Source organism: Schistocerca gregaria, chromosome 7 (assembly GCF_023897955.1).
Source record: "Schistocerca gregaria isolate iqSchGreg1 chromosome 7, iqSchGreg1.2, whole genome shotgun sequence".
Taxonomy (NCBI): domain Eukaryota; kingdom Metazoa; phylum Arthropoda; class Insecta; order Orthoptera; family Acrididae; genus Schistocerca; species Schistocerca gregaria.
Genome location: NC_064926.1, coordinates 467,529,068 through 467,546,989, shown reverse-complemented (window position 1 = coordinate 467,546,989; position 17,922 = coordinate 467,529,068). Strand labels below are relative to the sequence as shown.

At 41.3% G+C, this 17,922-nt stretch overlaps 1 protein-coding gene across 7 annotated transcripts in view; it reads right to left on the bottom strand.

Annotated features, from left to right (window-relative positions):
- LOC126281834 (NADH-cytochrome b5 reductase 2) overlaps positions 1-17,922 on the bottom strand; it is a 49,082-nt gene that overhangs the window by 26,063 nt on the left and 5,097 nt on the right. For 5 of the 7 annotated variants that reach the window (XM_049981082.1, XM_049981079.1, XM_049981080.1 and 2 more), the window contains exon 2: positions 8,160-8,251. The exons of the other annotated variants lie outside the window; for them this stretch is intronic. In XM_049981082.1, coding sequence (XP_049837039.1) covers positions 8,160-8,177 — 18 coding nt within the window. In that variant the 5' untranslated portion in view covers positions 8,178-8,251. The remainder of the gene's footprint in view (positions 1-8,159; positions 8,252-17,922) is intronic. 7 annotated transcript variants of the gene reach the window in all.

Genomic DNA, 17,922 nt, shown 5'->3' with positions numbered 1-17,922 from the left:
GTAAGAAAAAAATTCAAGGACTATCTGCTGGGAAAGTGCTTGTGACAGTATTCTGGAATATACACAGTGTGGCACTGGTTGACTCTACTGAACACAGAACCACTTGGACTGCTGCAACCTACATTAAAACTCTGGCTAAGTTGTGTAGTGCCCTTCGTGACAAACAAAACAACATTAATGCTGATGGTGTCAAACTACATCATGACAATGCTCACCCCCCATGTTGCTGCTATTGTTCATGAGGAAAATTGCAAACTCTGGGTGGGTGGTGCTCCAGCATCCACCATAGCATCCGGACCGTGCGTCACTTGACTTTCATCTGTTTGGTCCCATAACGAAATACCTCAAACACTTTGTGACAGGTGCAGAAGTGGAATCACCAGTCTGCAGATGGCTGCACACCAACCAAACGGACTTCTATGAACAGGGAACTGGTAACTGGTACCATACTGTGAGAAATGTGTAGAGAATGTTGGTGACTATGTAGGAAAGTAGGTAAAAGATTTAAGTTAATTTGTGTTTTTTGTACATATTAAACTTTTTGGTAATAAAATTACTGTCCATTACTTTCCACTTTTCCTTCACATTAGAGTCATCCACCAGCAAACAGGTGTAACGAGTAAAACTTCATATTCCAAGGAGTATTTAAACTGTACTGTTAAAGTTCCGACAGGTGCTATATTTGCAGACAATATTTACTTGTAAAATGTGTGTCTAAATGTTCTGGTTCTATCAGATTGTTATGCTGATATTGCATAATAGACCTATACTTATCACAACTGACGATATTTATGACAAAGAAAACCTGTCCATCACTTTCACTGTCAGCAGAAATTGGTGCGAGATCAGAATTTATTAGTGACAGTAGATGAAAGGTGTGATATGTAAGATAAGGATAACACAGGAACAGATTCAAACCTCCAAGGGATAGACCTCAATGCACTGTTTGTAAGTTCAATGTAGCATCATAGTGTCACGAAGTATTTGTGACTATATATAGTCGAGGGGGGAAAAAATGGACAGTCCAATGATTGCAACACCTGCCATATGTAATTAACATACATGACAAAACGTTAGTTTTATCTTAAGACTGGAATCAATCACTGGCACAAAAAGTATGAGAAAATTTTTTCATATTAGGATTACAGGTTGTATTATCAAAATGAAATAGCAACAATGTTGGGAAGCTCATTACAAACTCAAATACCTCGTATTCCTGTAGCTAAAATGTTACCGGGATGATCCTGCAAAAAAAAAAAAAAAAAAAAAAAAAAAAAAAGCATGCAGTTTTGTGGACGGATTTTGAATATGGCGCATGACAGAGGAACTGCCCTAGCCTAACTTTCTACTCAGACTATTCATGATTCAAGCTAAGTATGTACGTTACTTCACAAAATAACCATTACTGGAGTTCTGGAAAGACTAATACATGACGAACTCTTGCATGAGCAAAACCTTGGAATGTGGTGCACTCTTAGTTGTGAGAGGATAATAGACCATTCCCTTCCAGAAAACAGTTAACAGTGAGGGGTACATGGGAAACATTTTGATGCCTTTTTATGACCAATTGATTGAGAGAAAATATGCTTTCATGAACTTTCAGCAGGACGTTGTGATAGCACATACAAGCAAACATCTCATTACAGAAATTCATTAGATGTTTCAATATAAAATAGAATAAAAGAGAAAGTGTACAAAGCAAATCCACATGCTTTAGATGAACTTCAAAACTATCTTAACAAGAAATGCCAAGAAACTACAAAATGTAATGAGCAGTTTTCTAAGCAGGTGTCAGAAATGTTTGAACAAAGAAGGGAGGCAGTTCCAGCATCTCCTTGCTTGATATACATGAGTAATTTAGTTTTATTTTGAAGTGTATTTAATATACATTAGAAATAACTTACAAAACAAACCATACTACTGTATACGTATGGTGGACCACATGTTACCCGCATTGTGGACATAGCTCTGGCGAGGGAGTGGCCAATGAAGATCAAGGAACCACAAGAGGGTAGGGCATATCGCCCACATGCCAATTTGTGCAACTAGCAGAGGTCGACAACAAGGGAGTAAATACGTCAAGTACTGCAAACGATTGAGACAAAGTAGTGGCAAAAGTTGATATCAGAACTTCGAGGATCGGGGAGTACGATCATTTCCACAATGACACAGTACAGACACGATACATTTTTGTGAACCGGCTAGCTAGTCTCCACAAATAGGGTTGTGAGTACATCGGAAAAACATATCCACAAAGTGCTGAACTTGTGATGCATAGGTGGTGAGAAATAAGTTTCATATCACAGTATCTGACTGATCTCGCTGCTCTTCCCTGGAAGCAAATCCCTCTCAAAAGGGAGGATGAACACACCAGTGTCAAACTTTTGATTGGCAGACTTTAATGTTTATGACGCACAAAGTGGTCTCCCACCTCTTCAAGTGTTTATATAGTTCTTCATCCATTTGTAGTGTTAGGTTCCAATGAAAAATTAATCTCTGTACCAAGCTTAGGCTCTCATACAGTGTTATGGTAACAGGAACTCCAAGTTCTTGATACGAGAATAATTCCGATGACTGGGGTTTCTATCTTAACTAAGATAGAACCACGTCATAATTTGTTATGGGAAGAGAGTTCACCAAATATATTTTCAATATTCTCCAAAAAGAACAGTGGCTTAGTAGAGAGAAAGACCTATCTGTTTGGGTACATGCCAGGAACTGACTGACTGACTAATTGAGAGAGTATGGGACCAAACGGTGAGTTCATCAGTCCCACGATTCCAAAGGAATTACATAAGAAAGAGTGCTAAAAGTGAATGTATTCAATCAGAGGAGTCGAATTATAAAAAAATGAACATTAAACACGTACAGTATAAGCATAAAAGGTGAGACCAAATCTATAAAAACTAGAAAAGGAGGGGGGGGGGGGGGGTCAAGGAGTCACAGACTGAAGACTGCAAAATGAGCCCCAATCACAACCAACCCACCCCTGTTGCAAGACAATAGGAGAACCTTATATCTGGAAATAAAAACCACTTTCATGGAGGAAACCGAGGACCAGGTCTACCATCTGTGGATCATCCACAAAAATTAAATTTGAGGAAGCAGGAAGACTAGACTTAGCACAAATGATCAAAAGAAGGGGACATCCCACCAATATTGTCAGTCTGGTGCCACAACCACATTGTGAGGGTGGGTCGTTACATAGGAGGAAACGATGGGTGAGCCAATGCGAAAACCACATAAAACAGTGGACTCCTTCTGAGAGGGACAGAAAGAAGTGCCCCAACGGCAGTAGACTCCTTGATTGTGCGGAGTTTATTACTATGAGCAGTAGCACTCCAGATGGCATTCCACTGTTGGGCAAAGAGAGATCTGACATATATCCGCAGCTAGAATCTTGAAAGGAAAAGGGGTAAGTATCCGCTTCTCTTGCCAAATGGTCAGCCAATCATTCCCTGGGACTCCCACATGACTCGGGACCCAGAGAAATACTACTGAACAGGTGACATGCTCAAGGGCAGAGAGAAGGTCATGGATGGCAGGGACCAAGGGGTGACAAGAGTAGCATCGACTGATTGTTTGAAGGCTGCTCATGGAGTCTGAACAAATTAAAACACAATGGAGAGAGGCCTGAGAAACAAAAAGGAGGGCCCTTTAAATGGCTAGAAGCTCTGCTGTAAATACACTACATGATTCTGGCAACAAATGGTGCTAAAAGCTGCTAGGAGATGTGAAAGCGTATCCCACCTTATCAGTAGTCTTAGAACCATCAGTGTAAAGGACGGTGGCACCCTGGAACTCTGCAAGGATGGCAGATACAAGGCACCGGTAAACCATAGGAGCAAACCAGAGACCTTAGGACTCTGGAAGAGAGTAGTCCTAATCCGTGGTCTAGGCACCATCCAGGTGGGAAGGGAGGGGTGGTGCTGGAGGGATGGTGGGAGTGCTGGAGGGATGGTGGGAGTGCTGGAGGGATGGTGGGAGTGCTGGAGGGATGGTGGGAGTGCTGGAGGGGGGTGGGAGTGCTGGAGGGGGGTGGGAGTGCTGGAGGGGGGTGGGAGTGCTGGATGGGGGTGGGAGTGCTGGAGGGGGGTGGGAGTGCTGGAGGGGCGGTGCTGGAGGGGCGGTGCTGGAGGGGCGGTGCTGGAGGGGCGGTGCTGGAGGGGCGGTGCTGGAGGGGGGGGAGGGGATTCCGGCAGAGGGTAGTGAGATGCATGCCAACCGACAATCCCACCTGTGGGCGGGTGTTAGGAGGGAGACATCCCTCATTGGTGAAGAGCATACAAGACGGTCAGGGAATTGACGAATGGCGGCTGTGTCAGAAACAAGGAGTCCGCTCCATTGGATGTGTAGAGGGGCAATCCCTGCTTCTGTGAGGAGACTATCAACAGGACTAGTGTGAAAGGCACCAATAGCCAGGCACACCTCACAATGATGGACAGGGTCAAGAAGTTTCAAAGTGGAAGGAGCTGCTGAGTCATAAGCCTGACTACCATAATCGAGCCTGGACAAAACCAGAGTATGGTAAAGATGGAGAAGAGTGGAACGGCCTGCCCGCAAGATGTGTGGGCCAGGAAGCAGATACCATTAAGCTTCCGCAAGCCTGTAGTCTTTAGGTGACTAATGTGGGGCAGCTATGTCAGCTTGTTATCAAAAATAAGGCCCAATAAATGGGACTGTGTTACAACATCAAGGAGCTGGTTGCCTAAATAAAGTTCTGGATCAGAGTGTACTGTGGGTCGACGACAAAAATGCATAACCGTGTAATGGAGGAGGAAAACTGGAAGCCACGGACAGTGGCCCATGTAGAGGACCCGTCAGATGGTGCTCAGCAGATGCCATCGACTGGGAGCTGCACCAGATGCAAAAATCGTAAACATACAACGCCGGGGTAGCCAGAGGTCAAACAGATGTCAGAAGCCCATTTAAGGCGATGAGGAAGAGTATGACACTTAGCACAGAACCCTGTGGGATACCATTCTCTTGAATCCGAGGGGTGCTGAGTTAAGTGCCAACTCGAACCCGGAAGAGCCAGTAAGATAAAAACTCGCATAAAAAAATCTGAAAAGGACCACGGAATCCCCAGTCACGGAGGGTAACTAAAATGTGATGGCACCAAGCCATGTCATACGCCTTATGTAGGTCAAAGAACACTGTGACAAGGTGCCGGTGATGAGTGAAAGCCTGTCAGATGGCTGATTCCAATCTGAGTAAATGGTCAGTTGAATATCACCCTGCCCAGAAGCCACACTGATACGGTGACAAAAGGCCCCGAGATTCGAGTACCCAACATAATCTGGATTTGACCATCCATTCAAGCAGTTTACAAAACACATTCGTAAGGCTAATGGGGCGGTAGCTGTCGAGAGAATGTGTTTTTTCCAGGCTTGAGGACAGGGATAACTATACTGTCTTGCCACTGTGATCCAGATGTGATTGAAGGCCCTGAGGAGCTGCTGCCTCTGGGGAACGTCCAAGCATTAAATCATCTGACTGACTGGGGTCTGGCTCTGTGTGTGTCTTCAGAGCCTGCACCAATTCCCATTAAGTGAAAAGAGCATTGTAGGGCTCAATGTGGTGCAGGATGAAATAGAGGGGCGTCTGTTCAACTCTTGTGTTTTTGCTGCAAAAAGACAGGAAGATAGGAAGCAGATGACGATGCCATCACAAAGTGTGTCTCAAGGTGTTCTAAGAGGACCAATGGATCAGTGCACAGAGCTCCTTAGATATTCAGAACTTGGACAGTTGACTGCTGCTGGCGGCCCAGAACGTTATGGACCTTTGACCAAAACTGTGATAAAGAGGCATATGTCACCAGGTCGGCCGTGGCTGGAGGTTCCGATGCTGTAAGAGGACGAGCAACCACTCCTTGGCATACACGAAGAGGGAACAGCTCAGGTATCAGTAGTGTGAGCTCTGTGTTGTCAAGGGCCTCAGCCACATGGGTACATAACAGGGAGGAAACAGTGCTCTCAGCATTCCTTTTTATTTCACTTAATAATGTAATGAGCCTTAGCATGAATATGGAAGGGACGTCGCTTAAATCGCTGCAGTGCCCGTCAGCAGTTCTGGACAGCGACTGTGACATCCTTGGTCCACCACAGTACCGGCTGATGACAAGGGTGACCAGTGGGTAGGAGAACAACAGTGACAGCAGTATGAAGAAGAGTGGCAGAAATGCCTTGCATGACTACATTAATGGAATTCGAGAGGGAGGTGTCAAAGCGGACAGCAGACATGTATAAAGGCCAACTGGCCCTGCAGAATGCCCAACATGAGGGCATGTCTGCCTGGCAGCAGCAGGGGAAATATAGTGTCACTAGGAAATGGTCACTGCCACAAAGGTCATCATGCGGTGCCCAATGTAGGGAAGCCACGAAGGCAGGGGATGAGATCTCGAGATTAATAGCAGAGAAGGTGCCATGAGTAGCACTGAAGTGAGTTGGGGAACCATCGCTGAGGAGACACAAATTGAAGTCCGTGATAAGTTGGTCGATTAGGATACCCTGAGCCATCGATGTAGCACTCCCCCACAGTGGATTGTGAGCATTGAAATCACCAAAAAGGAGAAACGGGGACAGGAGTTGCTGAAGTAAGGTAGATAGTGCAATATAAGCAAGTGGCCTACCTGGAGGGAGGTAGACATTGCAAATGGTTATTGCCGGAGTCGTTTGCACTCTAACCACTATCACTTCCAAGGTGGTTCGTAGGGGGATCCAGTCACTAAGGACACCACAGAGAACCAAAGTGCAGAGCCCACCAGATGCTATTCCAGGGCCAGCCTGGTTGCGACAGAACGCCCGATAACCAAGTAAAGTGTGAGATTGGTAGTCACGGAAATGTATTTCTTGGAGAACAAGACAGAACGCAGAATAAGAGGAGACAAGATGTTGCATTTCCGGTACATGACGACAGTAGATACCATATGGCATGATCACCAGTGGCAGGAGTCCTGTTGCCCCCCAGATGGGAGGGACCTACTCATTAGCATAAGCAAATAGACTACCAGCTACCACACTGGGTATTGACAACCTTCCAAGCACATTTTGTAAAATAACTTTTAAAGGATGGGGGTCAAATCCATATGTGGGAACCAAATGTTTGTTAACCAAAACATGCGGTGTAAAATAAAGCGAAAATGTGAGTAAAGCTATAAACTAAGTCCTACAAATAAGCTAGGCTGTCAGCTGGGAATTTGTCCCAGAGAAGAAGCCTAGGAAAGATATAATCAAGAGTATAATTGCAGCACAGGCTGGAGATATGGGAAGGGGGGACAGGAATCATGCTCACCATGCACATACTCGCAAAAGAGTTGTGACCCCTGCAGGGGTAACTGCATTCAGTTGTGACCTATGTTCTGTCATGCCACCTCCTTGCCAAAATTACATGACTTATAAAATAAGAAATCTCCTGCCTATTGACATGTATCAAATGATCATATATTGCTATAGATGTTTGCCACATTGATCCAGTTGCTCACTGAAAATTTTTCATTAAATACTTACTCTACCAAAAACCAAAGATTTACTCATCCTTCCAGTAATGCCAGATTTCCTCTTATCTCTCTCATTAAATGGATACTGCAATATTAACTCTAACATCTGTCTCAAACTATTGTTTTTACATTTTTCAAATATAACATTAACTTACAAGATTAAATTAAATACATACAGTGTAAACAATTCCTGTCAAGTACTTACATATTATTCACACAGGAGAAAGTGATTAATTCAAGAATCAAAGCATCTCAAACAGATACTTATCACAAAAAACTTAGCAGCAAAATTGATTGATTAAAACTTGGCCGTCAACAGAACTGCTATTAACACTGTATATGTACACACACACACACACACACACACACACACACACACACACACACACACACGTATTATTGCATCTCTGTGTCACACAATGTTTATTTTTAAGAAAACAAAATTTTACACCACACAGTGTTTGGTGTTAACAGAGGTACATTTCCTCCAACCAGTAATGTCACGGCGGATAGATGCAAGCACATTTTTCAAATTTGTGAGCAGTCGGTGCAAAGCACTACACAGACAACATATACTGCATTCTAATCTCCCACAACCACAGAAAAAAAGACACAAACTGGCTAAACATGATTTACATAGAGAGATTATCACAATCCATACCAGGTATTTGGATGGCATCTTGCAGACTAGAAGAAACTATATTAGTAGTGACTTGTAGTTCACAAGTCAAACCAACTATGCTGAAGTGCGTGCTGATAAAGAAAGAAACAAAACACCTAGTCAGTCAAGTATAAGAGTTTTAAGTAATTGGAATTACACTGCAAGTATAAGAAACAGAACAAAATTACTATTGTTTACCATTTTAAGAACATGATATGCAAACAACCCAACACACTAATTAATTTGTCACATAAATCAGCAATTTCATTGTTTCTTGCATTTTTATCCCACTATCTAATGACAAGAGCTCACTGAGCAGACAACATCCCTCAAGTCAGCTGAGAAGGGTTATAATGTTTCTTTAGTAATGTTTTGTATCCTTCTTTTCAATGCAAATCTACAATTTCTTCCCGATCTATCTTTTGTCTAGTACTGTAAGTTTTAGTCTAATGCTTGAACTGTGAAAAAGCATTGCGTTGCAAGATAAAACCTTCTCACATCAACTAATTTTTCTTTCCGGCCATAAAATCCATAAATTTGACAAAGGTGGAAACAAAACCACAAACATTAATGCAGAAACATAAAAGAAAGGTACTCACCACCTGTATACTGTTGCTATAAACAACAACACTAAGAACATCACACACAATGGACTTTCAGTAATACTTTTTAAAATAGTGGCTAATAAACAACTGGCTATGAGACTTCGTTTGTAAAAAAGGTAACAAACGACATAGCATAAGATGACTGCTGATATAATTAGGTCTTCCATTACTCATGTACTCCTCCATATCCATCCTCACATGAGAAGATCCTTTAATTCTAAAGCAGGAGTACTAAAACTCAAATTAAACTAAAGCAATTTTTTTGAGAAACCACATGATGCAACTTTTAATGATTCGAGAGTTTCTGCGTAAGTTCTGGAACCACTCAGCCCTCTACCATCTCGAACACTTGATACTCTGGATATGAGTGTGGGATGGTAGAATCCTACCTACTGTGCGTCACGTGTGTGTGTGTGTGTGTGTGTGTGTGTGTGTGTGTTGTGGGGGGGGAGTAAAATCAGTTGCGGGAAGAAAGTAGACGTTGCGGTCTGATGGCACCAACAGTACCTGTTGGGCAATCCATAGATGTTTTAGTGAGTGTGTAAAGAAAAACCATGGTGTTTATATGCAGCTCTGTGTTTATTGTGTCACTGACTATTGTTATTAAAACAAGAACAGTTTAAAAAAGGACTCCTGTTGACTCTTGACACAACCTTGTTAAAGGCAAGATTCATTTTATGATTAATGTTAAGAAAGGTCATGGTATGCAAGCCAACTTTCTTTTAACTGTAACTCAATTTGTTTCTAACATACAACAGTATGAGATACTTACAGGAAATTACATGTTCATCTGGAAAGTGAAATTTTTATTGTGTACAGAGGTCAAATACATCATTAGCGGAAATGTAAAGTTGTATGTCTACTTTTGAAATAATTAGAAAGAGTCTAAAAATTCCTGTACCTCGCGTTATTCAACAGAAGAAGTCAAGAGGGTTTCCAGCAGCCGGCTATTCAATAAAGAAGTGTGGCTGCAAATTCCAAGTAAGTCACCTTGTAAAGAAGTGGTAGGTGTTTTGGGGGGAATAAGCCGATATAACCCAGATCCACACGCACACTTAGAAACTACAATTGAAAATATATCCTCCTCTTAAACAGAACAAAAAAAATCTGTCCGAACATTAAATACATAAATGATGAAATGAAGAAGATTCCTTTTGTTTTCAGCCTGTATATGCACGAGTGATAATTGAGTTTCTCAACTTCTAATGAGGAACTTTTCAATCAACATCTACATCTCTTGGAATATGCTAGCTGTATTTCATCTGTGGAATCATAGAATGGAAAGAAATACCAATTATTTTGCATATATATCTATACTGATAGATCGATCTGCATATTTTGTGCAGTGCAACTTTCGTGTACTTGAAAGAAGCAATACATACATGCAATATTATTTTACTTTTTCCACTATTAGTTTCAGTAATACTAACACTCAGACTTCAAGAAGAATATAATAATTCCAATCCCAAAGAAAGCAGGTGCTGACAGATGTGAAAATTACCGAACTATCAGTTTAATAAGTCACAGCTGCAAAATACTAACGCGAATTCTTTACAGACGAATGGAAAAACTGATAGATGCGGACCTCAGGGAGGATCAGTTTGGATTCCGTCGAAATGTTGGAACACATGAGGCAATACTGACCTTACGACTTATCTTAGAAGAAAGATTAAGAAAAGGCAAACCTACGTTTCTAGCATTTGTAGACTTAGAGAAAGCTTTTGACAATGTTGACTGGAATACTCTCTTTCAAATTCTGAAGGTGGCAGGGGTAAAATACAGGGAGCGAAAGGCTATTTACAATTCGTACAGAAACCAGATGCCGGTTATGAGTTGAGAGGCATGAAAGGGAAGCAGTGATTGGGAAGGGAGTGAGACAGGGTTGTAGCCTCTCCCCGATGTTATTCAATCTGTATATTGAGCAAGCAGTAAAGGAAACAACAGAAAAATTTGGAGTAGGTATTAAAATTCGTGGAGAAGAAGTAAAAACTTTGAGGTTCGCCGATGACATTGTAATTCTGTCAGAGATGGCAAAGGACTTAGAAAAGCAGTTGAACAGAATGGACAGTGTCTTGAAAGGAGGATATAAGATGAACATCAACAAAAGCAAAACGAGGATAATGGAATGTAGTCAAATTTAATCGGGCGATGCTGAGAGAATTAGATTAGGAAATGAGACGCTTAAAGTAGTAAATGAGTTTTGCTATTTGGGGAGCAAAATAACTGATGATGGTCGAAGTAGAGAGGGAATAAAATGTGGATTGGCAATGACAAGGAGAGCGTTTCTGAAGAAGAGAAATTTGTTAACATCGAATATAGATTTATGTATGAGGAAGTCGTTTCTGAAAGTATTTGTATGGAGTGTAGCCATGTATGGAAGTGAAACATGGATGATAAATAGTTTGGACAAGAAGAGAATAGAAGCTTTGTAAATGTGGTGCTACAGAAGAAGGCTGAAGATTAGATGGGTAGATCACATAACTAATGAGGAGGTATTGAATAGAATTGGGGAGAAGAGGAGTTTGTGGCACAACTTGACAAAAAGAAGGGACCGGTTGGTAGGACATGTTTTGAGACATCAAGGGATCACAAATTTAGCATTGGAGGGCAGCGTGGAGGATAAAAATCGTAGAGGGAGACCAAGAGATGAATACACTAATCAGATTCAGAAGGATGTAGGTTGCAGTAGGTACTGGGAGATGAAGAATCTTGCACAGGATGGAGTAGCATGGAGAGCTGCATCAAACCAGTCTCAGGACTGAAGACAACAACAACAACAACAACAATACTAACACCATGCGGTGTGGCTTGAAAGGGTCATACTGTGAAGTATCACACACTGTACAAACCTTTAAGAAATTTATCTGTAAAACTTCCATACTCTGATGACAATATATGAGGTTGGTGATCTTTACAACACGCACATACATCACCATATAATATGGATAAATGAATGTCACAGTGTACATTAAATGTATGTTGTTGTTGTGGTCTTCAGTCCAGAGACTGGTTTGATGCATCTCTCCATGCTACCCTATCCAGTGCAAGCTTCTTCATCTCTAAGATCCTTCTGAATCTGCTTAGTGTATTCATCTCTTGGTCTCCCTCTACTTTTTTACCCTCCACACAGCCCTCCAATACTAAATTGGTGATCCCTTGATGCCTCAGAACGTGTCCTACCAACCGATCCCTTCTTCTAGTCAAGTTGTGCCACAAACTTCTCTTCTCCCCAATCCTATTCAATACCTCCTCATTAGTTATGTGATCTACCCATCTAATCTTCAGCATTCTTCTGTAGCACCACATTTTGAAAATTTCTATTCTCTTCTTGTCTAAACTATTTATCGTCCACGTTTCACTTCCATACATGGCTACACTCCATACAAATACTTTCAGAAATGACTTCCAGACACTTAAATCTATACCCAATATTAACAAACTTCTCTTCTTCTGAAACCCATTCCTTACCATTGCCAGTCTACATTTTATATCCTCTACTTCGACCATCATCAGTTATTTTGCTCCCCAAATAGCAGAACTCCTTTACTACTTTAAGTGTCTCATTTCCTAATCTAATTCCCTCAGCACTATCTGATTTAATTCGATTACATTGCATTATCCTCATTGTGCTTTTGCTGATGCCCGTCTTATGTCCTCCTTTCAAGACACTGCCCATTCCGTTCCATTGCTCTTCCATGTCCTTTGCTGTCTCTGACAGAATTACAATGTCACCATAAAACCTCAAAGTTTTTATTTGTTCTCCGTGGATTTTAATTCCTAACCTGAATTTTTCTTTTGTTTCCTTTACTGCTTGCTCAATATACAGATTGATTATCATCGGGGATAGGCTACATCCTTGTGTCACTCCCTTCCCAATCACTGCTTCCCTTTCATGCCTCTCAACTCATAACTGGCATCTGGTTTCTGTACGAATTGTAAATAGCCTTTCGCTCCCTGTCAAAATCTCTCTCTAAGTCTACAAACGCTAGAAAAATAGGTTTGCCTTTTGTTAATCTATTTTCTAAGATAAGTTGTAGGATCAGCAATGCCTCACATGTTCCAACATTTCTACGGAATCCAAACTGATCTTCCCATGTCGGCATCTGCTAGTTTCTCCATTCATCTGTAAAGAATTTGTGTTAGTATTTTGCAGCTGTGACTTATTAAACTGATAGTTTGGTAATTTTCACACCTGTCAACACCTGCTTTCTTTGGGATTGGAATTATTATACTCTTCTTGAAGTCTGAGGGTATTCACCCTGTCTCATACATCTTGCTCACCAGACAGTAGAGTTTTGTCATGGCTGAATCTCCCAAGGCCATCAGTAGTTCTAATGGAATGTCCTCCACTCTCAGGGCCTTGTTTCGACTTAGGTCTTTCAGTGCTCTGTCAAACTCTTCACACAGTATCATATCTCCCATAATATGGCCCCGAAGTACATCGCACATGTATAGACCTTCTATACACTCCTTACACCTTTCTGCTTTCCCTACTTTGCTTGGTACGGGTTTTTATCTGAGCTCTTGATATTCGTAAGTATTTCTCTTTAATTTTCCTGTAGGCAGTATCTATCTAAACCCCTAGTGATATATGACTCTACATCCTTACATTTGTCCTCTAGCCATTTTGCACTTCCTGACGATCTCATTTTTGACACATTTGTATTCCTTTTTTCCTGTTTCATTTACTGCATTTCTAAATTTTCTCCTTGCATCAATCAAATTCAATATCTCTTCTGTTACCTAAGGATTTCAACTAGCCCTCATCTTTTTGCCTACTTGATCCTCTGCTACCTTCACTACTTCATCCCTCAAAGCTACCCATTCTTCTTCTACTGTATTTCTTTCCCCCATTCTCGTCTATTGTTGCCTAACATTCACCCTGAAGCTCTCTAGAACCTCTGGTTCTTTCAGTTTATCTAGGTCCCATCTCCTTAGATTCCCACCTTTTTGCAGTTTCTTCAGTTTTAATATACAGTTCATAACCAATAGATAGTTGTCTAGAGTCCACATCTGCCCCTGGAAACATCTTACAATTTAAAACCTGGTTCCTGAATCACTCTCTTACCATTATATAATTTATCTGACACCTTCCAGTATCTCCAGACTTCTTCCATGTATACAGCCCTCTTTCATGATTCTTGAACCAAGTGTGAGCTATTATTAAGTTATGCTCTGTACAAAATTCCACCAGGCGGCTTCCTCTATCATTCCTTACCCCCATTCCACATTCACCTACTACTTTTCCTCCTCTTCCTTTTCTTACTATCAAATTCCAGTCCCCATAACTATTAATTTTTAGTCTCCCTTCACTGTCTGAATAATTTCTTTTATCTCATCATATGTTTCTTCAATCTCTTTGTTGTCTGCATAGCTAGTTGGCATGTATACTTTTACTACTGTGGTAGGAGGGGGCTTCTTGTCTATCTTGGCTACAATAATGTGTTCACTATGGTGTTCATAGTAGCTTAACCGAGCTATTTTTTATTCATTGCTAAACCTACTCCTGCCTTACCCCTATTTGATTTTGTATTTATAACCATGTATTCACCTGACCAGAAGTGTTGTTCCTCCTGCCACCGAACTTCACTAATTCCCACCATATCTAACTTTAATCTGTCCATTTCCCTTTTTAAAATTTCTAACGTACTTGCCCAATTAAGGAATCTGACATTCCACACTTTGATCCACAGAAGGCTAGTTTTGTTTCTCCTAATAACGACATCCTCCTGAATAGTCGCTGTCCAGAGATCCGAATGGGGGACTATTTTACCTCCGTAATATTTTACCCAAGGAGGATGCCACCATCATTTAACCATATAGTAAAGCTGCATGTCCTCGGGAAAAATTACAGCTGTAGTTTACCCTTGCTATAGCCGTTCGCAGTACCAGCACAGCAAGGCCGTTTTGGTTAATATTGCAAGTCCAGATCAATCAAATCACCCAGACTGTTGCCCCTGCAACTACTGAAAAGGATGCGGCCCCTCTTCAGAAACCACACGTTTATCTGGATTCTCAACAGATACCCCTCAATTGTGGTTGCACCTATGGTACGCATATCAGTATCACTGAGACTTGCGATCCTTGCCACCTACAGCAAGGTCCATAGTTCATGGGGGTGGGGGCATTGATTGTGTCTGTGTATGTGCGGATGGATGTGTGTGTGTGTGTGTGTGTGTGCGCGAGTGTACACCTGTCCTTTTTTTTCCCCTAAGGGAAGTCTTTCCGCTCCCGGGATTGGAATGACTCCTTACCCTCTCCCTTAAAACCCACATCCTTTCATTTTTCCCTCTCCTTCCCTCTTTCCTGACGAAGCAACTGCCAGTTGCGAAAGCTCGTAATTCTGTGTGTGTGTTTGTGTGTTTTGTTCATGTGCCTGTCTGCCGGCGCTTTCCCGCTTGGTAAGTCTTGGAATCTTTGTTTTTAATATATTTTTCCCATGTGGAAGTTTCTTTCTGTTTTATATATAGTATTACCAATAGACACATAGGACAACACACTCAATCCTCATTTCCACCTCTATTAGTTCCTTCCTCAGGGAGGAGAGAGAGAAACTGGGGATGCCTGAACAATAAAAGGAAGGGCAGGTCACACAGAAAGAAAAGAACTCACCTATAGTGAGGATGAGGGCATACAATGATGATTGAATACACATCAGTAAATAAGCCACAGATGGTGCATGGGTAATTGCTGTGCCAGCCTCTAACTACAACAGATACGATCAGAGTGAGAAGAAAAGATAGATTACGAGGAAGAGAGATGAATAGTGGAATTACTAACTGCAGTACACCCTGTACAGTAATGTTAAAGTAGTGATACCTCTGGTGTCACTCTCAGCTTGGCACCCCATGCTGTGGTTCATGTATTTTTGCTTTAAACCAGCCATGCTGGGACAGTGCTTACCAACTGTACTATCTTTTATCTCTCACTCTGACATCTTACCCTTCACTTTATCTTCCCTCATCCTGACATGTGGGTTCCTCTCACCTTCCATTTCCTTTTAACCTTCTCCAACCTGTCACTCCCCTCCCTGAGAAACAGACTAAGTTCCAGAAGCAAAAATCCAGTGTGCAATGTGTCATATAGCAGCTGTTTGGTGGTATCTAACAGGGTATAGTGCAAGATGGAAATAATCCATATAGCACTTACAGCACTGAAAAATATGTTTCTTTGGAAAAAAACACACTAATCTTAATGAAGCTGGTATTATCACAGCTCAAGAACTGGTACTTCTGATGTACTCTAGACATTGTATCCCTGCACTGCAGTTATGAGTATGTAAGGGAGGGAGGGATCCGGTGCTGAGCATCAGCTATGGCAATTTTCCATATCATATTACAACTAATTAATGAGAAAAGTAGCACATTCATTTGGAAAGCCAATCCGTCTGAAGAGCATCCCCATCACTTTAGTGTTATTTGCTGTATTCCAATTTGTCTACACAATGTGGTGATCACAGTTTGGCTTGCAATGAGTGCATATTTATGTACAGCCATGGTTAAGGTGAGGTTAATCTGAAACCTCAAGCTGATGATGAACTAAAGTAGCAGCGAGCTACAATCACTGACATTAAGATAGAATTTTGGGTGTACACAGAAGTAACATTTGGATAAGAAGTCTTGACAGCTTGTAGGCACCTCTAATGCCTTCCTTATATGGAGACTAGATAGAAATATGAAGACACAACAAAATTTAAAGTAGTATGACAATATTTTAGAAAATGTGGAAGCTGTAGAAGATCAATACAATCTCTTAACTCACTGAAGGAGAAACCAGAAAAATGAGTGACATATGAGGTAATCACTGAGAGGAAACCGCAGAGCTAATCAGAAAAAAGTACAGTTAAACTTTTCGCGCAACAATGTACTAATGAGGGTCTGAAATCTAAATTCAGAGTGCCTATTTTACACACTTGCTATGGGGTTCATTACTCTCAAACTATTATTAAATAGCATTCCAATGGCAGACATAACAACATGATATATAGATGCACAGGAGCAGGAGGCTTTTTGTATTCTTCACACACCATGTGGCAAGTTGTCTCTCACCAGCCACAGCAAAAACAGGCTATCACCACTCAAATATGCCTACGACATGCAAAAGTCGCCAATTTTCCAAGGTGGGCTGCATCTAGAACTTCTCACTATGATAAGCTAGCAGTCTTATGCCACACTACAGTAAAAAATTAGAGGATCTTTAACTGTGGAAAAAAACTAGGTCTGTTTGCTCCTTATCACTGCTTCTGCCATATATCCAGTGCCTTTCATACTTTCAATTACCTTAGCAATGGCAAAACAGGTAACATTATGAAATATGAGGTGTAGAAATAACAACATCCTTCATAAAATAAACCAGTGCCTCTTATACTTCTTTATTAAAGTTAAGAGAGACACACCAGTAACAAATTTAAAAATCAATGTTCTCTGTCAACTAATTAAGTCTCTTAATCCTCCACTGTAAGTTGGAGACTGATGAACATTACTCTTGTTGGTCATTCCTCGTCGATAGCACCAATATTAGAAAGTGTTCCCACACTTCCATTTCCAAATGTAATGAGATTTGATGTGAAGGCTGTGCATGGTCTTTGACGGTTATAAACCAAATTTCAGTTCAGTATCTTCAGTGATTGAATTTTTATGGTCTTCTAAAGACAGGCTATTCACCTCCACATCACATACCAAGGTGCAAATGTGCCAAGGTTGCTAAGATGGAAATACGGAAGTGTCCGATCCTGCCCGTCTGCTTTGACCCATGACGTCACAAACATGGCGGAAACAACCATAAACCACGATTCCAATATGGCGCATATAAAGTCGTTACTTACACATTATGAGGACGAAAATACATCGAAAAAAAAAAACACACACACATGTTCCACAAACAGCCTAATGACACTAACAGGACAAGTGTGGGAAATAGGGGGTTTTTGGGTGGGGACGAACTAAATATAAACAAATTTAGACACCCACCTCCATACAAAACCACGCAAAACGGCGAAAAAAACCAACATCACAAAACTCCCCAAATACCACTAAACGCGATATCATCTGGAATCTAACACTTTCCTAAACCTATAGCTCAACAGCACCTCCCGATCTCATAAATTGGGATCCAACACTTCCCTTGACCTATATAGCTCAAAAACATCTCCCAATATC